Below are 26,412 nucleotides of genomic sequence, written 5' to 3'. Positions count from 1 at the left end.
GTGGTCATGACCGTTTTCTTGATGTCCCGGGAGCCTAGAGTGAGCGGCAGAACAATTTCTCCCTCCGGATAAACCACATGTCCAGCAAAACCAAAAAGGGCAGTCTCCACAGCTTCCAACTTAAACCCTTGCAAATCCATCTGCACTAAGGCATCTTTGAAAATCACATTGACTGAACTGCCGGAATCCACAAAGACTCTCAGAATGTCGTAATTGGCCACCCGGGCTTGGATAACCAAAGCGTCATTGTGGGGCATATTTATTCCCTTTAGGTCTTCCGGGCCAAAGCTGATCACGGCCTCGTTCCTCCTAGATCCTTCCACCTCCAGACACTCCCGCCTACTTCTTGATTTCCTGGCCCGATTTGAATCTCCATCGGTAGATCCTCCCGATATCATCTTAATCAGTCCAGCAGCAGGGGACGAAGGGCTCCTCTTTTCAGGTTCTGGCTCCCTCTTTCTACCCATATGGTTTCTCGGGTTGTTTCTTGAGTCTACTCGAGCATTAGGTACTGGTGGCCGGGGGGTCTAAGGTGGACCTCTCGACCTTTTGGTGTACTGGTCGTGCCCCTGATTGGTGGGTGGGACATAATTTCTTTTCAAAACTTTACAATTCTCGGTGCTATGCTGACACACACCATGCCTGGTGCAAAATCCACTTTTCTCGGGTTGGGACAGCTGATGACTGGGAACCGGATCCCTACTGCATTCCTGCACTTCTCTTTCACGGATAATTTTCAGAGGCACATGCGGGGAAAAGTGCCCTGGATTACCCCGCCGTGGTCCTCTCTCCTCGGGCTTAGGTGCCCGGTCCCCTCTTTCCTTCCTGATGGCTTCCCTCTTTTGTTTCTGGGCTTCCTCCATATTGATATACTTCTCTGCCCGAGACAGCAAATCCTCAAAATCTTCAGGCACTTTTTTCGTTAATGACTTGAAAAACTCACTCTCTTTTAAGCCTTGAGTGAAGGCAGTAGTTTTTGTCTCTGCAGCACAAGTTGGCACATCCAAAGCCACTTTGTTAAACCTCTTGATATACATCCTCAAACTTTCCTCCGGCCCCTGTCTCACATCGAACAAACTGAAAGCAGTTTTCTTATACTTCTTACTGCTGCTGAAATGGTGTAAGAAGGCTTTCTGAAAATCCTCAAATGATTTAATACTCAATGGAGCCAACCCATCAAACCATCTCTGAGCTGAGTCCACCAGCGTAGTCAAAAACACTTTACACTTGATCCTATCGGTGTAACAGTGCAGCATAGCCATATTCTCGAACCTGGCCAAGTGTTCTTCCGGGTCCTTGTTTCCATCATACGCCCTTACTTTAGCAGATTTAAAGTTTCCAGGAAGAGGTTCCCGGATGATAGCCTCAGCAAACGGGCGTCCCTTGACAGACGCTCGAGAAGTTCCACGATTTTCCAGCTGTCCTTCCAAGACTTTCATTTTATGTTTTAACTCCAACATCTCCTCGACCATCGTTGGTGACTTAGATCCAGCAGAGGATTCCTCCACTTCTCCCCTCTTCTCCTCCTCCCTCAATTCCTGCTGCTGCTCCTGCTCTTTTTCTGGTTCCTTCTCGAGTGGTATATCATGGTGGGAAGCTTCCCGCCTAGCCATAGCTTTCTCTACGGCTTCATTAATACGCTTATCCAACTCCGCTGGAGTCATAGTAATAAGATCAGGGGGAGCATCCTCTTGTCTCGAATGATTTGCGTCGGCTCCTTGAACCCGGGAATTATTCTGGTTAGTCTTCCTCGTGTGAGCCATATCAACGCCTTAGTCTCAATTTCCCACAGACGGCTCCAATGATGCGACCTCGATGAAATAGGTGAGCCGGGTCAGAAGCTCCAACGGGTCGAATCAATAATTTATAATGTTTGAGAATCTGAGTATGGGCAATGACTTCTCTTAACGCCTGCAAACAAGAAGAGAACTCGTGAATGGGCGCCGGAAGGGTGTCCGGCGTGACCACTCCGATGCTTAAGTCAGCAGGTTTGTCGAGGAAGAAACTTAAAGCAATATGTATGGATGCTTGAGAATGAAGAAATTTCAGACCTGTAAAATGTCAACGATACCTGCTATTTGAAGAGAAGCTAGGGTTACCTTGATGCGCGTGCTCACCTACTACTTGTACCCTCGGACGTTGACGGCCTGTCGGGTCCCTTTCTTCCCGATAGCTTCGTGGGTACTCCAAGAATAAGGGACGTTGACTGCATGTCCAGTCCCTTTCTTCTCAATATTTTCGGGGATACGTTCAGGCGAAAGACGTTGACTTCCCGCCCAGTCGCTTTCTTCCCTATAATCTATAAGATCCTCTAAGTAAGTTACTCGAGTACTGAGCCCTCGGCTTTAGCATGAAAGCCCGGTCCCTAGTTGCCCGGGAGGTAAGTAAATACCCGGCCATGCATGAAGTGCCCAGTCATGTAGGCAATAATCGCCTTCCTGTTTTTATACGGGCTACCCAATGAAACTTCCCGGGTCATCCATGACCCGGGCCCTTATAGGGGTATCACCAACCAGTATTTTTTATTGCCTCAAAATCTTCTAAAAACTGGTTGTGGCATAAGAGATTGAACCACCTAAATTTCAAATCTATTGCATATTTGAGTAACCACGATCTTGTTACTGGATTGCCCAAAATGGATTTTATCAAAGACAAAATTTGTTCAGCATGTCAGTTTGGTAAACAAATCAAATCCTCTTTTAAGAACAAGGGTCGTAAATCTTCTTCCCGATGCTTAGAACTGTTACATATGGATCTATTGTTAGAGTAGGTGCCCGTCGAGCCAAGTGTTGGCCGAGTGTTCACAATGAAACTCTATGTATAAACGATCTTTATTTTAATAATATTTGAAATTATTATTTTGGCACTTCTTTATCTGTATACCCATGCTAGTTGCATCGATGTTTAAGTCAGCAGGTTGAAGATCAACACAAGCAATATTTTAGCGAAAATATGTGTAATGCTTAGAGTTCAAAGATTTCAGCGTCATTAAATGACATTAATACCTGCTATTTATTGTAGAGGAATGGGTAGTTACCTCGATTTCCGTGCCATCTACTAAGTCGGTTTACCAAACTAGCTTCTGATGACTTCTCGGACACTCCAATCCCAAGTTGTCTGGCAGATTGGATTGCCTGTATCAATCACACTCGAGTATGGTTCATTGCTCGAGGTGGTGCAGTTCTCGAGGTTGCCCAAGTGGTAATGTACCCGGAAACTCTGCCTGAGAAGGTGAGAAGCGCTCGGATGGCTCCGTGAGGGCCCGAGCTGTTTGGCAGAGAGCTCGGGTAAAGCCATAATACCCGGGAAGAGAAGACTTGCCCGAGTCTTTAGGAAACTTATCATGCATATAGGTCATAATCTCGACTATCCAAGTAATAAACCAGATTAATATTAACCCGGATTCTAATAGGAGTATCTTATAATTATTTTGCAAATGATTGTGTTACTTTTGTCATTTAGCTCAATCTGAAACATCATCGTTCCCTTTTTATTTATATCTTTAAATCTTTCCTTTTGGCCTGCTTTTAATTTGAACTTCTGCAGCATAAACTGGTATTGTTGTAGTACCCAATCCTCAAGTTGTAAATTCAGGAATCGACTTTTATGTATTGGTTGCGGGAAGGGTAATACTAATACCCCTTAGCAAGTTTAGTTTATAAGATAATTTCTTGACCCCCAAATTTCTTGTTTTCTAAGCAAATTCTAATCCTGTGAACAAAATTACACAATTTTAAAAGTGGGATACTGGGATTCTACATCAACATTAGCATTCGAGATTTCTTGGTTCAACTTAGGTTCATTGTAAAAGGATTATCGATTTCTATCTAATAATAATAGTGGCTTATGTTCTCGTATCGATGTGGGTATAGTAATGTCATTAAATGGGCTCTTTAGTCATTTAAATAGTTGTAAAACGAGAGTGGCGTACATTAAATAATTTTGAATTGATTCCATTCCTTACCAAAATATTATCTTCACTCCATGGCTGTTGCTCATCACACAGACACTGGATCCGCATTTCTCCCTGTTGTTGCTTGATGATCTAATGCTTTCACTTTTTCCAATTTGTATTTTGAATTACTCCCTTGCCATTTTGGTTTGCTTTACAGTTCAGACATGCCCAAAATGTTTTGCGAAAGGATCGTGCAATCGTGATGCGCTGCTATACCAATAATGCCAAACCATCAGTCGATAACATAGATGGTAAGTGTTTGATCATTCTATTTGAAGTTTCTTTCATACAAGCGCCACCTCTCTTCTCAATTGGATGGCCGAGAGGATATGTAAGTGAGGTGGTCGATCCCACACTCCACCAATGAAGGTTATGCTTTCAATTTGAGTGAATTTATGGAGGTTATATTTCACCTAAAAATAGTTCCAAGAGATGTTTACGAGATTTGGTTCTTAGAACCTGCTAAATAGGTTCTATGTTACCCCTTCTCTGTCAGTGGACTTCTTACATTGGTTTCCTGCTGCTTGAGCATCCAAACTTTTTCGAACTTATAATGAAACACTGATCTCAGTTGATGTGCTTTTTGGCCAAAATCATTACTCTATTATCCATTTAATCAGCATCAAATGTTTGTTTCTAAAGATTGCAGGTACCTATATGACATTACTGTGTTCTTTATTATGTTTTTGCATTTGGTTTATACATTCAATGTGATGTGTGTTGTTCTACAGAAGTTTCAAGGTCCAGACAACCTGGTCTTGGACCTGGAGACAAGTGTGACTGTTGGATCTCGGTTTTCTACGCGCCCAAACGCAGCGGAAGTTTTAAAATTTTTATTTTGTTTTGACAATCAAAATATGATTTGCTTTTGGGCGCTCATATGATTTTAGATAAAAACATTCATAGGATGTCAGAAAATTATACCTTCGGTGAAATTTTCACTTGGCTCCAACTACTCCGGTATTAGCGGACGTAGCTCTTGTTGTAAATCCCTACGAATATTCTTCGATCTCCTAATCCGGTCCACGACTGGAATATTTGTTCCTCTTCTAAATTGCACTAGAAATTAGAAGAACTTTTCGTAGAGAGAGAACACGAAGAAAAATTCGACTCAATAATATAAGCCAAATTTTTCTTATTTTGGAAGAGATTTTCGAGAGACCCTTTTTGATTGCTGGAGAGCTTTTTTTTATTTTTGAGAAACCCTACCGTCATACCTTTTTCAAAGTATGATGTATATATATCATTAATATAATTAACTAATTATTGTTACCTTAATTAATCATATTAATTAAGCAACTAGATTTCAACAAATCTATTTGATTCTCAAAAATCTCACAATCCAAATTAGTGGAGGCTATGATTTTAGGTCAAAAAATTTCATGACCTAATTACCATAATTAACATTAATGGGCTTGATTAATTAATTGAGCTAGTCCAACTAGTTTAATTAATTAATCAAAGTCCATTAAACACTTTAATTATTTAGTATGTTGGACTTGTACTCCTACAAGCTCATTAAACATACTTCCCACTATATTTAATTTAATATTTAATAAACTCAACTTTTGAGCTTAATAAATTAAATACATTATAAATTCAACATTTGAATTTAATATTTAAATTATAAATTCAACTCCTTGAATTTTATCACCTCCATAATTTAATATTTAATAAACCCAACTTTTGAGTTTAATAAATTAAATTATCAAATTTTATAAATTCAACTCATTGAATTTATTCTCTCCAAATTTCATAAATTCAACTTCTTGAATTTACTATATCATAAATTCAACTCCTTGAATTTATTTTCTCAAAATTTAATTATCATAAATTCAACTCCTTGAATTTACTATATTATAATATAAATTCAACTCCTTGAATTTATTCTCTCAACGGGAACAAACAATCCAGTACTTGTGTGACCCTCAATGGTTCAGGGATACAGCTAGCCGTGGGTTCACAACTCTTTGTGATTCAGGACATAATCCTTTATTCGGGCTTACTATAGTTAGCCCCATTCTTTTCATCAACACCTTGATCAAGAATGTCAGAACTAATTTCTGATTGCACCCATCGGATCATGGTAAGAGCGTCTAGTAGCATCGCCCCATGATCCCCTAGGTATCACTGATAGTGCCTGCAAGAACCAGTCGATTATGATTAACGTACAGTACGGTCCCTTCATCTCATATATCCCGATCGAATCTGCAACCATTGGTTCATCGAGGGTTGCATATTAATTCGATAACTATGTGATAACTATAATAGTGGCATCGCGTGTACTATTTGGAGAACTCCTTCTCCAACGTACATCTCGTACTCTGGCCAGAGATTCCATGCACTATTATTTCATTAGATCACATAGGATATCCACACCCGTAGGTGAGCGGTGAATCCCCGACTACAATGCACTGGCTCCTATATGTGTCCCAACTGTACCCAACCTCGCCACCTGATGACTCTCCTGGAGCCGGTAAACGAGTCAAAGCACAGCCCTAGCATATAGAGCCTCAGTGTTATCCCGGGTCGTAAGGACTAATGGTGTACAATCATAACCACGAACTTATCCTCTCGATGAATGATAACCACTTGGAAAGTCCGAGGGAGGGTTGTTCGGTATAATCATCATATGACTACCCATCTGTATGTTTGGACATCTCTATGCCCTTACCAAGAAACGCAGTCCACAACATCACAGATGCTAGTCTCGAGCTCAAGCGACCTTTATCCATGTTTTAGGCGGCTGAATCGACTAGGAACGAATTTAGAATATGCAGTGTTTACAAATGAGTTTCAACATCGAATTACGATTCATTTGTATTAAAGCATAATCAAGGACTTTATCTATGCTGCTTGCATGGGTATACAGATAAAGTATAACGAAACCATTAAAAAGTAAATTATATTAAAATAAAGATTGTTTATTACACTTGAATCAATAAATTCCCTAGCCAACCGTTGGCTTGCAGGGCATCTACTCTAACAATCTCCCACTTGCCCTAGAGCCAACTACCCTTAATTCCATTGCTTCGCAATGCTTTTCAAACAATGGTCCTGGCAAGGGCTTTGTAAGTGGATCAACAACATTATCTGCAGAAGGGAGTCTTTCGACTAATATGTCTCCTCTTCCCACTTCTCCTGTATGATGTGGAACTTCCTCAGTACATGTTTGGATCGCTGATGAGACCTTGGTTCCTTTGCTTGCGCAATGGCACCAGTGTTGTCACAGTACGACGGGACTGGATCAACTCTATTAGGAATAACGACCAACCCTTGGACAAAATTCCCCATCCAAACTACCTCTTTGACTGCATCAGATGCAACAATATATTCAGATTCAGTGGTGGAATCCGCAACGGTGTCTTACTTGGAACTTTTCCAAGAAACAGCCGCACCATTAAGCATGAAGACAAAGCCAGAGGTCGATTTCGAATCATCTATGTCACATTGGAAGCTAGAATCCGTGTAGCCTTCCCATTTCAATTCTCCACCCCATAAACCATAAACAAGTTCTTAGTCCTTCTCAAGTACTTCAGAATATCTTTCACGGCCTAACAATGCATTGGACCAGGGTTTGCCTGATATCTGCTTGTAACACTCAAAGCGTAAGCAACATCATGACGTGTCGATATCATACCATACATGATACTACCAATAGTTGACGCATATGGAAATACGTGTCATCATCTCTATCTCTTCATCATTTTTGGGACACAAAGCTTTAGATAGAGTAATACCATGACACATTGGTAAGTATCCTCTCTTGGACTCTTCCATAGAGAATCGTTTTATAATGGTATAGATATAGGTGGATTGGGTGAGTCCGAGCATCCTCTTTGATCTATCTCTATAGATTTGTATTCCCAATACGTAGGATGCTTCACCTATGTCTTTCATGGAGAATTTACAGGCCAACCATACTTTAGTTGATTGCAATAATCCTACATCATTCCCAATGAGCATGATATCATCAACATAAAGTACTAGGAATGTCACTACACTCCCACTAACCTTCTTGTACATGCACGGTTCCTCAGGATTATTAGCAAAACCAAACTCTTTGATAGTGCTATCAAATCTGAGGTTCCAACTCCTTGACGCCTGCTTGAGACCATATATTGATCTCTGAAGTTTGCATACCTTATGCTCACTTCCTACTGATGTGTATCCCTCAGGTTGAGACATATAAGTTTCTTCTTTGATGTCTCCATTGAGGATTGCAGTCTTTACATCCATTTTCCATATCTCATAGTCATACCATGATGCTATGGCTAGTAGTAATCTAATGGACTTAAACATAGCAACTGGTGAAAAAATTTCCTCATAGTCAACTTTTGCCTTTGAGTATAATCTTTTGCAACGAGCTTTGCTTTGAAGGTCACTACCTTCTCATTCACCCCAAGCTTTCTTTTGTAGATCCATTTGCACCCTATAGGAAAGATTCCCTCAGGTTGATCCACCAATGTCCAGACTTGGTTTGAATACATAGAATCCATTTCTGAGTGCATGGATTCAAGCCATTTGGTTGAATCAGTATCAGATATTGCTTCTTTGAAATTTATTGGATCACATCCAACACAAGACTCAACATGGCCTTGTTCATGAAGAAGCGTATATCTTGCAGGTGGTCTAATAAGCCTATCAGACCTTCTAGGAGCTTGTACTTCAACTACTGGTTCTTGGGAAAAGGGTTAAACTTCTATAGTTGAGGGAGTATCTTGAATTTCTTCAAGTTCTATCATCTTGCCTTTTCTATCTAATAGAAATTCCCTTTCCAAAAAGGCGGCATTTCTTGAAACAAACACTTTTTGCTTCATTGGGATGATAGAAATAATATCCAACAGAATTCTTTGGATATCTTACAAAGTAGCACAAAGTGGATCTACTATCCAATTTGTCTCCCACTGTCTGCTTCACGTAAGCAGGACATCCCCATATTCTCATGTAAGAATATTTGGGAGTTTTTCCCATCCATATCTCATATGGTGTTTTATCCACTGCTTTAGTATGGACATTATTCAACAACATTGCCGCAGTTTCAAGCGCAAAGCCCCAAAACGATGTAGGCAATTCAGTGAATCCCATCATTGATCGAACCATGTCCAACAAGGTTTGCTTACAATGTTCAGAAACACCATTCAATTGTGGTGTTTGCTGGTGGAGTCACTGTGAGAGAATCTCATTCTCTTTTAGATAACCCAAAAATTCAGCACTTAAGTATTCTCCACATCGATCAAATCGAAGTGCCTTAATACTTCTTTCTTGCTGATTTTCTACTTCAGATATGAATTCTTTGAACTTTTCAAATGCTTCAGATTTGTGTTTTATCAAATAAACACACCTATACCTCAAATGGTCATCAGTAAAGGTAATGAAGTAGGATTGCCCATATCCTGTGCTAACACTTAGCGGGCCACAAATGTCTGTGTGGATCAAATCCAATAGACCATGCGCACGTTCCACGTTTCCGTCGAATGGAGTCTTGGTCATTTTCTTTTCAGACAGGACTCACGGGTAAGTATAGAATTTATGTCTGACAAGTCAAACATGCATTCTCCCACTAGCTTGTGCATCATTCTTTGAGAAATGTGACCTAGTCTAGCATGCCATATTTGTGCGGGATTTGGATCATCTAACTTTATTTTGTTTGTCGTGAAATCCTGTTTACTTGGACATTCATTCATCATTTCCAGAACATTTCTGGCTCATATAACTTCTTATGTCCGGACTTCTTGCAGTGAAATATGTTCTGACTTATCGGGCTTTGTAGGCCTTTTAAGTATCTTTCGGAGTTTGCCTCTTATTGGGTTTTTTCTTGTGAGGGGCATAACATTTCTTTCCCTTACATAGCGGGCCACTTTTGTTCCTGACAACAAGCCCAACTAGGAAACAACATTTTCCTATTTTATGATGACTTCATAAGTCATAAGCATGTTGAATAGCTCTTCAAGGCTATCATCAATTTTATTCAAATTGAAGTTCAACATAAACCCGTCAAATGAGAAAGAGAATGACAACGATAGCCAATTTTATTCAAATTGAAGTTCAACATAAACCCGTCAAATGAGAAAGAGAATGACAACAAATTGATTGTCATGAAGTAACTTGTTATGAATCACCTATTCCAGGCCCACCACTTTCTCGTTAAACCCAATCATATATACACCACGCTCATGGACCAAAGCCACATCTTGCATTCGTGTAGTCATGAGCTTTTAAAAGTGGTGTGCATCACTGTACGAGTTTCATGCACTATGCAACTCTTGCATGTGTCTTCGAATGTCAGCAGCATTCAACATTTTCTCAAACTGTCCCTACAGTTCATTTGACATAGAAGCGAGCACATCACACTTTAGCTTGCACAATATGGTCCCACCATCTTGCATGCATTGTCAGTTCATCAAGACTGACATTAGTGTGTATGTCATTTTCTCCGAATTCAGAACAATTTTCCCAACCAATCTTGAAAATTAGATTCGGTTAGCTTGTTAATAACAAAATTGAATTATGTGACGAAATCGAAAAATATACTGATATGGAAACAGAATAATTGTTGCCGATTATTTTAAAATAATTTTAAGATATAAAATATGAATTTTTATTTTATAAATTCCCTCCCACTATTTTGACATTTCCACCACCCTCTGATGAAAAAGGGAAATCGTATTTCCTTAGTAGGCACGTAGAGTCCAATTAGCCAATTATAATCCCGAATAATATCAGCCAATTATAATTTCTAAAAGGTAAAGTCCAATTGCATCCCTATGCAACCTCCGCGTGTTTTGCCTCACGTTTAATAAGGACCCAATAATATGACGTCGTTTATTTTCGCGTGCCAAACCAACCCATCAATATTGAATTGTAGTAGACGGTCGCCATGAGTTCCCCCAATAATATGAGCCGAAGTCATGGGAGTTCCACTCAATTCACATCATATGTCCGGTGGAAGTCACAGCTTTCCGGCGTACAGGCCTCCCCAATAATATGAGCCAGACACTGTCCGCGGGTAGCGATCAACATGCAACCACGGTTGATGGAAGGCAAGGAAAAATTAAACTCCTTTAATTTTTACTTTTTCGGTTTGATATAAATTTTGAATCTTATTCAAAATGAGGGATTTTAATTTTAAAATTGTCTCATCATTTTAATTTAAAAATCGCGTGCCACGAGTTTGTATGTTTGCCGGATTCATACAACTATATTATCTAATAATATACATACATGCATACTACTATATATCACATATATCATAATATGACATTCAACAATAAATAAGGATGATCGATCGCCAACACTATTAGATCCATGTGAGCCATACATGGATCCAGGTCCAAACCTAGGTGAATGCAGGGATGCAAATGCAACTTATTACAAAAGCTTCCAATATTTTACATGTCTTCATCTTGATCATCGGGCCCACCATCTTCCAGTCTTGATCTCCCACTATTTCTAATTAAACGGGCCATAAACCAGGCCCACTTTAATAATATCAAATATTATAAAAATGAATAAAGAACAGTAAAATATCCTAACATACACCTAACACATTGGTCAAGGCTCTCGATCATCCTTCATGCATTTAATATCAAATATTAACATCAATTTAATTAAACAATTTAATTAATTGATAAATAATATATCTAATAATTTATAACAAACCACCACAATTATTAAAGAATTTAATAAATTAAATAAACCCCTTTATTTAATTTCCAATTAAATCAATAATAATTGATTTCTTGTAAAAAACTCATTTTTACCATAAATAATTAAAATCATATTCTAATTATTTATTTCACAAGAAAATTATTAATTTTACAAAAATTAATTTCCAAAATAAAAATTGAACCAATTTTCAAAAATATCAATTTTACCCAAAAATTTGAAAAATCAGAAAAGTCGCACCCTAGGCCCAAACAATTCAAGCCCATTATTCAGCGCGCTTCCCGAGACGCTCCCGGACAGCCGCCCGCCCACTGCCCGCCCGCTGCCCGAACGTTTCGGGCAGCGGCAGTGGCCGTGTGCGCGCAGAACGCGCCGACACCGCGCGCAGGCGTCCGACGCCTGCGCTAGCGCGGGGCGCGCAGGCGTCCGACGCCTGCGCGTGAGCTGTGCGCGTTGCCGTGCGCGGCCCTGCGCGCACGGACTGCCCGGAACAGTTCCGGGCAGATTTTTAAATTTTTTTTTTTGTTTTCTGGAAAAATAAAATTTTCTTGGTGCTAAATTTTCTTGTGTGGTTAGAATTAAATTATTCTATATGATTTAAAATCATACGATATAGAGAACCTGGCTCTGATACCACTGTTGGATCTCGGTTTTCTACGCGCCCAAACGCAGCGGAAGTTTTAAAATTTTTATTTTGTTTTGACCATAGTTGTCAAGGCGCTAGGCGACGTCAAGGCGATGAGCCACTGCCTAGCGCCCGAACGCCTAGGCGACAAAAGGCGATCGCCTAGCCACGAGGCGATAATATAGAGAGAATGTATTATATATTTATGTTATACTAAAAATCAACTATTAATAATAATGAACTATATGGAAACCTAAATATATAAAGCTTCAAGTAACAAAAACCAAAAATATCTCAATATTGTCGATAAATCAACACATTCAAATCTTATGCTAGACAATTTAATTTTTCCCAAAACAATCTAGACTCAGATCAATCACTTTCTAATTCAATCATTTCATCCACATCACCATCCTCCACATTTTCATCAATGTCTGAATAATCATCTTTCAACACATCATCATCAAACTCTCCCTCGTCAGTAGACTCTTCATCTACATCCATTGGTGATTGTAGAGCACGAGTAGTTTGGCTTGTCATCCTACCTCTTCGTCCTCCCCTACCTTTGCCTCTAGAAGTTGAAGCTCCCCTATAAATAGGGTTCGAGGTCCGTTGTTGTCTAGTATATCTGGTTTCCTCTTCTACTCCAGCAGCCTCTGCTACAACGTTCCATGTCAAAGTATCATCATCATCATCAAAAACAGGTTCCTCTCCAGCTTCCATCATTCCAATCAACCACTCATTATTACAATCATCAATATTCCTCAAAACTATAGGATCTCTTTTATCCTTCTTAGCCGCACGAGCCTTGAGTGTTTGATTGTACTTCACATATACCAAATCTCTTAGTTTCTTGTGATCGAGTCTATTCCTTTTCTTTGAATGTATCTGTGACACGAAACCATCATAAACTATAAATTGAAAAAAAAAGTGAAAGAAGTCATGTAATACCGTAATAGTATTTAGTATTTACTCACATGCTCAAATATGCTCCAATTCCTTTCACAACCCGAAGCACTACATGTGAGGCTAAGAACTTTGATAGCAAATTCTTTCAAATTTGGAGTACCATTGCCAAACATTTTCCACCAATCCGCTGAAAAAAAAATGTACCTCATCATTTTCATTTGATATTTAAGTATTTAACTATTTAACTTCTTGCAAAAAAAACACATACCAGGCGCCATTGGTTGTTCTTTATTATTCCTTGCTCTGATGGCAAATTCGTTGCCGAACAATGACTCCGAGTTCTTATATACCGGCAACTCCTCCATAATAATCTTATCCCTCACGTCATGGCTTGGAATCAATCTTTGTACGCATGCAAACAACCCATTTGTGACTTCTGCATCCGTCTCAACTTTCGGATTGTGATAGTAAAAATATGGGTTTAAGTAGTATCCTACCGCGTGCAAAGGATGATGAAGCTGATTATCCCATCTAGCATCAATAAATTCTAACACTTTTTTACATTTCTCTCTGTTGTTATCAAAGGACTTGAGAATTGTTTCTTTTGCTCTGTCCATAGCTTCATAGATATAACCCATTGCTGGCCTTGTTTCATTGTCGGCAATGCGAAGAACCATCACTAGAGGACACATCACTTTAAGGGTGTATGTCACATTATTCCAAAATGAAGGCTTGAAAACAGTATCATTTGACTTCTTACCCTTTATATCATTTGACCATTTACTTTCTATCCACTGTGTTGATATGAACATTCTCTTCAAAGCCTTTTGTCGTTTGTGGAGGCTTTGCAAAGTGAGAAATGTAGTAGCAAAACGGGTGACTCCATGTCTTGCCAGCTCTTTGTTTCCATTAAATTCTCTCATCATGTGCAAAACACCTCCATGATTGTAAATGTAACCAACAAGAGCAATTGCTCTAGAAATAGTCTTCCGAACCACCTCAATTTTGCCAATATCCTCTAACATCAAATCAATGCAATGAGCAGCACATGGAGTCCAAAACAAATTCGGTCTTTTTGCTTGTAGAAGTTTACCTACAAAAAAAAGTACAAAACAAAAAAGAATCAAATTATGTTATAACTTATATGTAATATAATATCCAAGGAAATAAAATTTCAATACTTCACTTACCAGCTAAAACATAATTGCTGGCATTGTCTGTAATCACTTGCACGACATTTTTCTCTCCCACACGCTCTACAAATCTATCAAGCAACTCAAATAACAGGGTTCCAGTCTTGACATGGGCGGATGAATCCACAGATTCCAAGAACATTGTTCCTTTGGGTGAATTAACCAAAAAGTTGATCAATGTTCTATGATTCCTATCAGTCCACCCATCAGACATAATTGAGCAACCATATTTCTCACATTCATCTCTGTTTTCTTTCAACAACTCATTTGTGTAGGCAATTTCTTTCTGTAAAAATGGTACCCTCAATTCATGATAACTTGGTGGTTTTAAATTCGGCCCGTACTGACCTATGGCTTCAATCATTTCCTTGAAGCTATCTAAATGGGCAGCATTGAAAGAAATCGCAGCTTGATACATGAAACGAGCTATCTTTTGAACTGTTCGATCTCTAAGCTCTTTATCACAAGCATCGTTTATGTTTGTTTGCCTCAATTTCCCCCCTTTGGTTTTCTTCTTCGTGATAAAGAATCCATCGGCCCTTTAACACTGCCACTGCCACTTCCACTTCCAGTTCCAGTCTCGTGTATGGAAGTCAAACTTCTCTTTTTGCTTGGTTGTACATCTTCTTCATCGTCTTCATCTTCATCGATATCAAGAAAGCAAAAATCTTGCTTCATTCCACCGCAAGCTCTCAATGTTTGCTTCTTCTTTTCATTCATATAATTCAAAAGCTCATCACGGACACTTTGAGGACACACTTTGCATTTTCTTACATTTTTTGAATTCCCAGCAATATGTTGTTTGGCTCGAAAAATTCCTCCATTGGACGTGAAGCCACAAAACCTACACGTCACACTATTAGTATCATTTGGATTTTTCAAATAACAATGCTTCCAACCGGGGTCTTTCTTATTATCCCCATCTGGTTGTGTGTTTTCTGATTGAGAATGAGAAGCCATAATTAGATATCTGCTGCAGAAAAGAACAACTCCAAGTTACTTGAAAGTTGAAACATAAGAACAACTACATGTATTGAGGCTCGACTCGAAAGCAGTACATAAGAACATAAGAACAACTACAGTACATAAGTTGAAACTTGAAACATATTAACATAAGAACAACTACAGTACATGCCCCATTTCACAATGCCACTCAAATATAATCATACTTCACAATCATGATATTGTATTCCCATGTATTAAGGCTCGAAAGCCACCCAACAGTGAATCCCCATTACCACACCAAGATATTGCAATAAATAAAAACTCATAGTCTCATACTACTGCAACAAGCCAACAACCATATTACTGCAACAAGCCAACAAGCCAAAACCCATACTACTGCAACAAGCCAACAACCACCACCATATAATCGTTAATCTCCAAATAACATTGAGGCAGTACAAGCCAACAACCACCACCATATTTACTGCTGAAGTTATCTGTCATTGGTGCGCAAACAAAAAACCAGAAACTATAATGAACAAGACCTACAGCTAGAGTGGATTGACTCGATGACAAACAAAAAACCAGAGAGAAAGAGATGGTGCGCTGCGCAGAAGCTTCAATCGGCAGAAAGAGTGCGCAGCGTGAAGCTTCAATTGGCGGGCCTCCTGACGATTGTAGGAATAAGTTATCGACTTTGCAAACTAGGCTATTTTTTTAAAATAAATTGCTTATGGGCTGAAATTATTTATGGGCTTTATTCAATTGGGCTTTGGGTCTTTAAAAAATAAAAGATCACTCGCCTGCTGCAACGAGGCGGAACGCCTGGACCGCCCCTCGCCTGGAGAAAGGCGCGCCTCAGGCGCTATAGGCGCTCGCCCAGCCATGCATGTCGCCTGGTGGTCATCTGAGGCGCTGAAGCGCCGCCTAGCGCCTGAGGCGCCTAAGGCGCGCCTTTAACAACTATGGTTTTGACAATCAAAATATGATTTGCTTTTGGGCGCATATATGATTTTAGATAAAAACATTCATAGGATGTCAGAAAATTATACCTTCGGTGAAATTTTCACTTGGCTCCAACTACTCCGGTATTAGCGGACGTAGCTCTTGTTGTAAATCCCTACAAACATTCTTCGATCTCCTAATCCGGTCCACGACTGGAATATTTGTTCCTCTTCTAAATTGCACTAGAAATTTAGAAGAACTTTTCGTAGAGAGAGAACACGATTATAAGGCAAATTTTTCTTTTTTTGGAAGAGATTTTCGAGAGACCCTTTTTGATTGCTGGAGAGCTTTTTTTTATTTTTGAGAAACCCTACCGTCATACCTTTTTCAAAGTATGATGTATATATATCATTAATATAATTAACTAATTATTGTTACCTTAATTAATCATATTAATTCAGCAACTAGATTTCAACAAATCTATTTGATTCTCAAAAATCTCACAATCCAAATTAGTGGAGGCTATGATTTTAGGTCAAAAAATTTCATGACCTAATTACCATAATTAACATTAATGGGCTTGATTAATTAATTGAGCTAGTCCAACTAGTTTAATTAATTAATCAAAGTCCATTAAACACTTTAATTATTTAGTATGTTGGACTTGTACTCCTACAAGCTCATTAAACATACTTCCCACTATATTTAATTTAATATTTAATAAACTCAACTTTTGAGCTTAATAAATTAAATACATTATAAATTCAACATTTGAATTTAATATTTAAATTATAAATTCAACTCCTTGAATTTTATCACCTCCATAATTTAATATTTAATAAACCCAACTTTTGAGTTTAATAAATTAAATTATCAAATTTTATAAATTCAACTCATTGAATTTATTCTCTCCAAATTTCATAAATTCAACTTCTTGAATTTACTATATCATAAATTAAACTCCTTGAATTTACTATATTATAATATAAATTCAACTCCTTGAATTTATTCTCTCAACGGGAACAAACAATCCAGTACTTGTGTGACCCTCAATGGTTCAGGGATACAGCTAGCCGTGGGTTCACAACTCTTTGTGATTCAGGACATAATCCTTTATTCGGGATTACCCTAGTTAGCCCCATTCTTTTCATCAACACCTTGATCAAGAATGTCAGAACTAATTTCTGATTGCACCCATCGGATCATGGTAAGAGCGTCTAGTAGCATCGCCCCATGATCCCCTAGGTATCACTGATAGTGCCTGCAAGAACCAGTCGATTATGATTAACGTACAGTACGGTCCCTTCATCTCATATATCCCGATCGAATCTGCAACCATTGGTTCATCGAGGGTTGCATATTAATTCGATAACTATGTGATAACTATAATAGTGGCATCGCGTGTACTATTTGGAGAACTCCTTCTCCAACGTACATCTCGTACTCTGGCCAGAGATTCCATGCACTATTATTTCATTAGATCACATAGGATATCCACACCCGTAGGTGAGCGGTGAATCCCCGACTACAATGCACTGGCTCCTATATGTGTCGCAACTGTACCCAACCTTGCCACCTGATGACTCTCCTGGAGCCGGTAAACGAGTCAAAGCACAACCCTAGCATATAGAGCCTCAGTGTTGTCCCGGGTCGTAAGGACTAATGGTGTACAATCATAACCACGAACTTATCCTCTCGATGAATGATAACCACTTGGAAAGTCCGAGGGAGGGTTGTTCGGTATAATCATCATATGACTACCCATCTGTATGTTTGGACATCTCTATGCCCTTACCAAGAAATGCAGTCCACAACATCACAGATGCTAGTCTCGAGCTCAAGCGACCTTTATCCATGTTTTAGGCGGCTGAATCGACTAGGAACGAATTTAGAATATGCAGTGTTTACAAATGAGTTTCAACATCGAATTACGATTCATTTGTATTAAAGCATAATCAAGGACTTTATCTATGCTGCTTGCATGGGTATACAGATAAAGTATAACGAAACCATTAAAAAGTAAATTATATTAAAATAAAGATTGTTTATTACACTTGAGTCAATAAATTCCCTAGCCAACCGTTGGCTTGCAGGACATCTACTCTAACATGTGGTATTTCTAAGTTGTCCAGTGAAGGCTGTTTTTCTACCACTAGCCGAGCAGTGAATCCCACCAAGGTGATTAGATTCATTGAGAAATCATCCTCTCTTTTTGGCATGCTGTGAGGTTATTACATTGTTATTTTCTAAGTTGATGATCTAATTATGTAATTCAGGAGTTAGCTATTAAAATGTGCAAGGGAAATACTCTGTTCGCAAGGAAGATGCATGCAACAGCAATTGGCATCGAGTTCAACAGGTTTTTATGGTTGATAGTTCTTATTGCATCTTCTGTCTTCATTTTTCATGAATAAAAATAATTTACCATTGCTCCTTTTTTTTATTTTGTCCAGTAGACAGCGAAGCTCAGCCAGAAGTTTTTCAACAGATTCAGGTTAGTCTTATATTGGACTAATACTTGTAAATCACTTTGCAATTGTGAAGCTTCACCCTTGTAACTGACACAGCATATTGTTTGCTATTGGAAGGTTAGAGGTGGGTCTGGCCTCTTGTTCTCCGTCTTTGAAAGATATCTATGTTTTGAATTGCCGCATAGGTGCTAGGCCGCGGCCGATCGCATCGAAAAGGTGCTAGTTGGCCAGCCTAGGCATCTAGGCGGCCTGGGCGCCTCAGGTCAGGTCTAGGTGCTGCTGATTTTATATTTTTTTTGGGATTTTTGTTTTTTCTTTGGAAATCCGATTAAAATAAAATTGAAACGTAAACAAAGGCCTTACGTGATTATGTCCAGCAAGAATAGATTTGTTTTGCGCTTGCCCCAACGCACACTGCTCTCATCTTCGTCTTCATCAGAGCGAACAAGAAAATTGAACCAGCCCCTACATGTATTTTTTTTATTTAGATTTCTCTTCTGTGTCTGCTGCCCATCTCATTTTTCTTTCTTCTAATTCTTCTGTGTGTAATTTAGGGGAACTTTGAGTGTGGGTGCTCGATTGGTTCCAGGGTTAGAAAATAAAATACTAATGTATAAGCAATTGTGTCCCAGTTAATGGGATAAGCCCATTGACTTACAAATGGGTGTAGTCCATTGTCTTACAAATGAGCTTCTTAACTAAAATGGTTCATCTAATAACTAAATTTCAAAAATTTCTCTAATTTTTTATCACGCCTAGCAAGCGCTTGCCTAGGCGCTGGTCTAACGTCCGACTAGCGCCTATAAAATTATAGAACCTTGAAAAATATATTTCATAGTTAACTGATGAAATTCTGATGTTACTTCTTCCACAGTTTAATGTCAACGCTCTATGTAAAACTAACATCTTAATGTGTATTATGAACTCCATACATTTCGACCTTTGTTGCTACTTGCTTCGATGCTGGATTGTTTTATCTTGAGCCACACAAAAGCTTTTGTTTTGAGGTGTAACTATCTACACTAATTTTGCTACTGTCTTTCAGGTCTTCCACCACACCAAGAGATTGGGATGCCTTCTCTGTCACCTACCATGACTGAGGCACGAATAATTCCAATATTATCCAAGTCATATCGTTCTTCACATACAACTACCATACTAAATACTTCTTCTATTACTCTAATGTAGGGAAATATTTCTAGGTGGTTGAAGAAAGAGAGTGACAGTTTCTACTGGAGAAGTGCTCTGTGAAGTCGAAACCGTGCGTCCTTTCTTTTTTTCTGTGCTGTCTTCTCTTCAGTGAATTTAGTTCATAGTGTTCATCGAAATTTTTTATTCAAAATTTTACACCCCATCAAAATCTCCAGGACAAAGCTACAGTTGAAATGGAATGCATGGAGGAAGGATATCTTGCAAAAATTTTACTTGGTGATGGATCAAGTGGGATAAAAGTTGGTGAGGTGTGTATATGTAAGGTGTTAGAACTTTTACTTCAGCCTATCTCTTGCATATCATGCAGAGCATTGTGTTAAGATATTTGAAAAGAAACAGGTCACAAGAATCAAAATACACCTATATGAAATAACCTTTGACAAAATGGAAAAATTTGTGTCCATTAAGTTGGATATAGTTTCTTGTTATTTACTGAGATGCTCTTCCTTTTTGTGTCTGAAGCTATCAATTGTTTCAAATTCCTAGTAAACCGAATCTGACCGAAAACAACTAGGTCCATGGCAATAATTTCTTTTTAACCTAAATATTTACATGCTAATTATCAGATTTTCAAGCAATGATATAATTGATTCTGAAAAATGAAACAGCTACCTACGTTTGGTTGATGACGAGATTACAATATGATTGGCTCTAGATAATTGCCATAACTGTTGAAGAAGAGGAGGATGTTACAAAATTTAAAGACTGCAAACCCTCAATATCAGATGCTGCAGCAGCTCCAAAATCACAATCCGCTCCAACTACACCTAAACAAAAGACCGCAGAAGTGCCTGTTGCTTCACCAGGGCCAGAAGTTTCGAAGCCTGCTACACCTTCTTCATCTGGAGACCGCATTTTTGCCAGTCCTCTTGCAAAGAAACTAACAGAAGATAACAATGTAAATTAGATCCTATAACTACTCTTTTATTCAACTGCTTTTTGTTTGAAAAGAAACATGGTTGTTGTTGCGTCTTTCCAAAATGCTACAGTCTTGTACATTGATTATTTGTTTCATTTACAGGTATCTCTTTTGAACATCAAAGGAACTGGTCCTGACGGCCGCATTGTGAAGGCTGATATTGAGGATCATCTTGGTAGTTCTCTCTGCCTCGTGCTTCTGTGTAGTTTTTGAATTGCTGAGTGCTAACATGGTTTCTTTACTTTTTTTTTTGCATTTGAGTTGTCACTTTGTTTTTGCTGTTTCTTTTTTTCTTTTTTACTGTTCTTTTCATCGGATTCAGGTATTTTTGTACAGTTTATTGATCAGTTTTCCACCTTCTATGTTTTGCAGCTTCTCATGGCAAGGGAGTTTCAGAAGATAAGGTGGGCAAGTCAATTTCTGGTGCTCTGGACTTTTCTGACATCCCTCATACACAAATTAGGAAGGTAAAAATTTAGGCTTTGACATTACATTCCCAACATTGATGGGTTAATTTCAGCTTCATCATTGTCATCTTGCCAGCACAAACATTATCAATTAAGAAAGTTTGATCTAGTTGTTTGGGTGTGATTTACTGGTTAGGAGTTCTGAGCCATTCAAACCTTTGCCGTGACTTGTTTTTATCATGAAAATCAGATGAACTCTTGCTTCTGTCTTAGCAATGAAATTGTATATGATGTGTTTTTGGGGGTTCAACGGGTGCTTGTGTGCAATTAATTTAAATTGCGACAAAAATTGCATTAATGTATGTGGTATGCTACATTTTGATCTGAGTTTTCTTGTTACCAATTTGACAGATCACAGCATCTCGGTTGTTGCAATCAAAACAAACCATCCCGCACTATTACCTTACTGTGGATACATGTGTTGGCAAGTTGATGGAGTGAGTATTAAGCACTCATTTATGAAACTAACCCCCCAAAAATTAGTCGTGTTTGTCTTATACTCTTCTTTTTTTTTCCTGCAGATTGCGGAGCCACTTGAATTCATTGCAAGAAGCTTCAGGTGGAAAAGGGATATCTGTCAATGATCTTGTGATTAAGGTATGAGAAGTCGGACAAATATTCCGTTTCATTGAGCTTGTCTGTGTATGTGTCTCTCTGTCTGCTGTGCTCTATTTTCCTTCCCTTCTGCATTTTTTTTGACAAAATTTACCTCACCACAAGGTGCAAATCAAGAATTCACTTCGAATGAGCCTTCCTCCTTTTCCTTTCTTGTTTTGTCTTTCTCTGATTTAATTTTCTGAAGACTTCATTTGTTTCAAACAACTTCGATATGGCTCTGATTTGATGCTCACTGCTAATCAATGGAACAACAATTTGTCTGCAGGCTGCTGCCCTGGCTCTTAGAAAAGTTCCTCAATGTAATAGTTCATGGACCAAAACAGCTTTCAGCCATCACAGGCTCTTAGAAAAGTTCCTCAATGTAATAGTTCCTCAATGTAATAGTTCATTAACTTGAGCAGCTTTCAGCCATCACAGGCTACTAATCACTGAATATTTTGATCAAAACAGGTATCACAATGTGAACATAAATGTCGCAGTGCAAACAGATAATGGGTTATATGTTCCCGTAATTAGGGTGAGCTGTCTCACCAAAAGTCTAGTCATCTAGTCTAGTCCTTGTCAGTGAATTTAACTTGTAAATAATAGAAGTTTGCACAAAGTATATTTGACAGTACTCTATGCTGATATTTGCAGGACGCTGACCAGAAAGGCTTGTCAAAAATTTCTGATGAAGTCAAACATTTAGCTCAGAAAGCAAAAGAAAACAGCTTGAGACCGGAAGATTATGAGGTAAAACTAAGACTCACTTTATTACTTTTAGATGACCATTTCTAGCTTTTTTAATCGATATTTAAACTACCCTCTATGCAGGGGGCACGTTCACGGTTTCAAACTTGGGAGGGGAATTTGGTATGAAGCAATTTTGTGCCATCATCAATCCACCACAAACGGGCATTCTTGCAGTTGCTTCTGGTAAGATGAACTGCATCTCAGTGTAAGTTCTGATGTTTTTTATATGTGTATGTATGTCTCTATCCTTACTGCTTAACATCTGCAAGCAGCTGAAAAGAGGGTGGTACCTGGTACCGGTCCTGACCAGTATAAATTTTCATCATTCATGGCTGTGGCGTTGAGCTGTGATCATCGGGTTATTGACGTTAAGTTACACTTTGGTTTATTGACACACAGCACATTAAATTGTTAATTATTACTTTTCCAAACACACTGCTCACACAGGTTGTCCAACAAGAATTTTGCATCTTAACACGTGTTGATGGAGATGGTAGTATATACACTTGAAATTAATGTTAAAGGCATCCACATATATATTTGTCGGGTAAAAACCCATAAATAAGCACCCAAGACCACCTTGTAACATACAAGTAAATTACAATCATGGGGTTTTGAACATGTGATATCTGGCATTGATACAATTTTAATTAAAGCATATTTAGAAGCTTGCCCGAGCTCATAGAAAATAGACCTACCGTTTTATGTTTTATCTTAACCTACTACCAATTATACCATTGATTATATGTGGACGGTTCTAATAACATCATTTTGACGCTCGTTTCAGGCGCCATCGGTGCGGAGTGGCTGAAGGCTTTCAAAGGTTACATCGAGAATCCTGAGTCGATGTTGCTTTAAAACGGTTTTTACCTCCTAGTTTCTCCAAATTCTTCTGTTTTGACAATCACCGAGTCACGTGGTGAAATGGGAGCCGGTCACAGATGTTCTTCTGAATGCTTTGTTAGGTATATAACTGATTGTATCGATATTTTGGTTTTTTGACAGCATGATGTCTACGCTATTTTTTTGAAGAATAATGGCACCGTAGTATGCGGCCTAAACTGAATTCTTGGTCGCGAAGAGAAATGTAAAGGTCCTTTGGCCCTTTCTCATAAAATTAGTCACTTGTCGGGAGTATGGAAATGTTTGTCTTAGATTTTTAAATTTTAGTCGCATGCATGCATATGCTTTCTTTACGAAAATTTGTTATTTTTTAAAAAAATCAAATGAAATATTTTGATATTTGGAATTTAAATTAGTTGTATATATGATCAAACTTAAAATAAGTATTTTTTCCCTTACAAAAAACTTGAATAAGAAGAACGTTTGATGGAGTCAATTAATAATATCTATATTCTTTTATAGTGGAAGAGTGGTATTTGTCGAAAAATAGAAATTTATTTTCCAAGAGATTAAATCATAAGGTACTTTTGCAAAGAGGTGTGTATCTAGTTACTCTTTTTTTATACCAAGGAGAAATAACTTTTGCAAAGAGGCCTTCGCATTTTGAAAAGATTCTTCGGATAAGATGATTTTTTTTAACGGTAAATTGCTCACAAATACCTAAAATCAAACTCAAATGTGCTTCCACTCTTTGTGTCAGTATTAATATGTTTCAACTCCCTCACATATTTCATTATGTGTTTAAGGTCCCTACTTAGTAGCAAGTTACAATGACGCCCTCATTATTTTTCTGAAACCCGTAAATATCCTTATATGGGCATGCGTAAAAAATGAAAATCATTCCCCATAAACTCAAATGGATCGGCTCTCATTATCCTCAACCCTTAAACACTCCTCTTTCCCATTGCCGATGAAAATCTTAGGAAAAATTGTGGCCAAATCCTTTCCACGACTAAACAAGATTAAACTTTGCACCCAATTTTTCTTCGTTGTCTGCAATCTCTCGTCACTTTTGTCCTTTAATTTTCTGTGTAATGGAATTTGCTGGAGTTGGGTCATCGTCGAATCTTGCGTTTCTTGGTACTTGCAAGTTCAATAACCAAATCTTTGTGATTTCGATTTTCAGTGGTGTAGTTTGTTTGATATTTTTGCTAGTCTTGGGAAAAAAAACGAGGATGTTAATCCTCAAACTATTACTCTGCAATACCTAGCTCCCCAACATAATATGTACGTGACGTTGAACGATGATGATGATGTGCTTAATATGATCCATCTTCATATGTGTATGAAGCTTACAGTGATTGAACTGTCGGCAGAGAAAAAAGAACAGATTGGAGATGAAAAATCTATGGAGAGATAGTATCGTTATTTAGTTCTATTTTGTATGCTGTGTTATTTTGGTATGTTTTTTTGCACTTTTTTTTAGTGATAATCCTGAATGTTAAGAATACAGTGGTTTTGTGTTGTGTATTTGTTAGACTAATTCAAGCAATAGTCTATTTTGTGTCATTGTTTCCATTTGAGTTAGTAAACCGATGCCAAAATTTTCAGTACCTATTATAGTACTAATGTTTTCCATTAGAGAAATTAGTTTTTACCTATTTATTACTGAATATATGGTTATGATTTTGGTAAGGGTTGAGGAAGATAACACACATTCCAGTAGTGATAACGAGTTCGAAGATGCCCCCGTACAAAATTCCATTGACGCTTGGTTTCATTACATCCGAGGTGAAGGGCAAATATGAAAGCGGACCGGTTACGGTGGCCGGAAGCGCAACGGAAGCACAAAAATCTAATTTTATAGAGGAAATTTCGGCCACCCCATCTTCATGTGCAACAAATACAATAAAAACAAAATATGACATTCATAGGGTGTAAGAAAGTATACCTATCAACTTTAAAAAGTTGATTGTGGCTCCAACTTTGTTGTTAAACAACAAAGCTCTTGAATGGATGAAGATCTTCAAGCCTCCTCCTTACTCCAAAATTAAGCCCACCACCAACTAGGTAAATCCCTTCTTGTTTTGCACTAGAAAAACAAGAAGATTTTTCAATGAATAGTGTAGTGTTCCTCAACAAATTGAAGAACACACAATGGAAGAAAATTGGAGAGAAAATGTATGGAGAGTTTCGGCCATATGGAGTGTAGAATGAGGGAGGAGAATCAAGTCTTGGGGTTGCAAAAAGTTGATACAAAAAGTTGCATGCCAACCAATATTTTATTCAAAAGTATTCCCCAACTCTTCACCTCCCATGCATTCATATAATATAGTTTTCTATCAAATAAAAAACCATAGACTAAATTTAATTATCTCAAACATATTTGAGACAAATTAAATATTACTTGAATTTACTCAAGTCCCACTAGTTAAATAATTATTTTAATTGAGCTCTACTAGACTCAATATTATTTAATTAATCCAACACTTGAATTAATTTAATTATTTGGGCTCTACTAGGCCCACTAGTGTTTAATTAATTCAACACTTGAATTAATTTAATTTAGTCCATAATAATGTTTATGAAAATCACAATTTTCAAAAACATTAGTCACTTGGCCAAATTTTAATTTAGGAACACTTCCATAAATCAAAATTTACATTTCTCTCATAGAAGTCATACTTCTATTTTTCTTTACACTTATAAACACATTTATAAGCCGTTCAACACTTTGAACTATTTTCTCCTTTATAGAAGTCATACTTCTAATTTTCCTTACGCTTATAAACTCCTTTATAAGCCGTTCAACACATTGAACTATTTTTACTTCTCATCGGGATTTACAAAGCTAGTACTTGTGTGGCCCTCAATGGTTCATTGATACAACTAGCCGTGGGTTCACATCTC

At 38.0% G+C, this 26,412-nt stretch overlaps 1 protein-coding gene and 1 pseudogene across 1 annotated transcript; one reads left to right on the top strand and one right to left on the bottom strand.

Moving 5' to 3' along the window:
* Window positions 1-3,554: 3,554 nt before the first annotated feature.
* Window positions 3,555-24,682, top strand: LOC140822994 (dihydrolipoyllysine-residue acetyltransferase component 2 of pyruvate dehydrogenase complex, mitochondrial-like; annotated as a pseudogene).
* On the bottom strand, window positions 12,314-16,264 carry LOC140822992 (uncharacterized). Its single transcript, XM_073184040.1, has 4 exons — window positions 14,348-16,264; window positions 13,426-14,250; window positions 13,226-13,344; window positions 12,314-13,136 (listed from the first exon to the last, which is right to left on the bottom strand). Exons 1-4 carry the CDS (start codon window positions 14,766-14,768, stop codon window positions 12,621-12,623), a joined length of 1,881 nt encoding a protein of 626 aa, XP_073040141.1. The 5' UTR covers window positions 14,769-16,264; the 3' UTR covers window positions 12,314-12,620.
* Window positions 24,683-26,412: the final 1,730 nt, after the last annotated feature.

Source organism: Primulina eburnea, chromosome 2, assembly GCF_022965805.1.
Source record: "Primulina eburnea isolate SZY01 chromosome 2, ASM2296580v1, whole genome shotgun sequence".
NCBI lineage: Eukaryota > Viridiplantae > Streptophyta > Magnoliopsida > Lamiales > Gesneriaceae > Primulina > Primulina eburnea.
This window is presented reverse-complemented; position numbering and strand designations above follow the sequence as displayed.

Excerpts from the sequence above, each read along its gene's own strand:
- LOC140822992 (XM_073184040.1), bottom strand. The coding sequence starts at position 14,768 with ATGTATCAAGCTGCGATTTCTTTCAATGCTGCCCATTTAGATAGCTTC. Across the intron at positions 14,251-14,347 it reads CAGCAATTATGTTTTAGCTG|GTAAACTTCTACAAGCAAAA; the intron begins GTAAGTGAAGTA and ends TTTTTTTTGTAG. Across the intron at positions 13,345-13,425 it reads AGAACAACCAATGGCGCCTG|CGGATTGGTGGAAAATGTTT; the intron begins GTATGTGTTTTT and ends TTTTTTTTTCAG.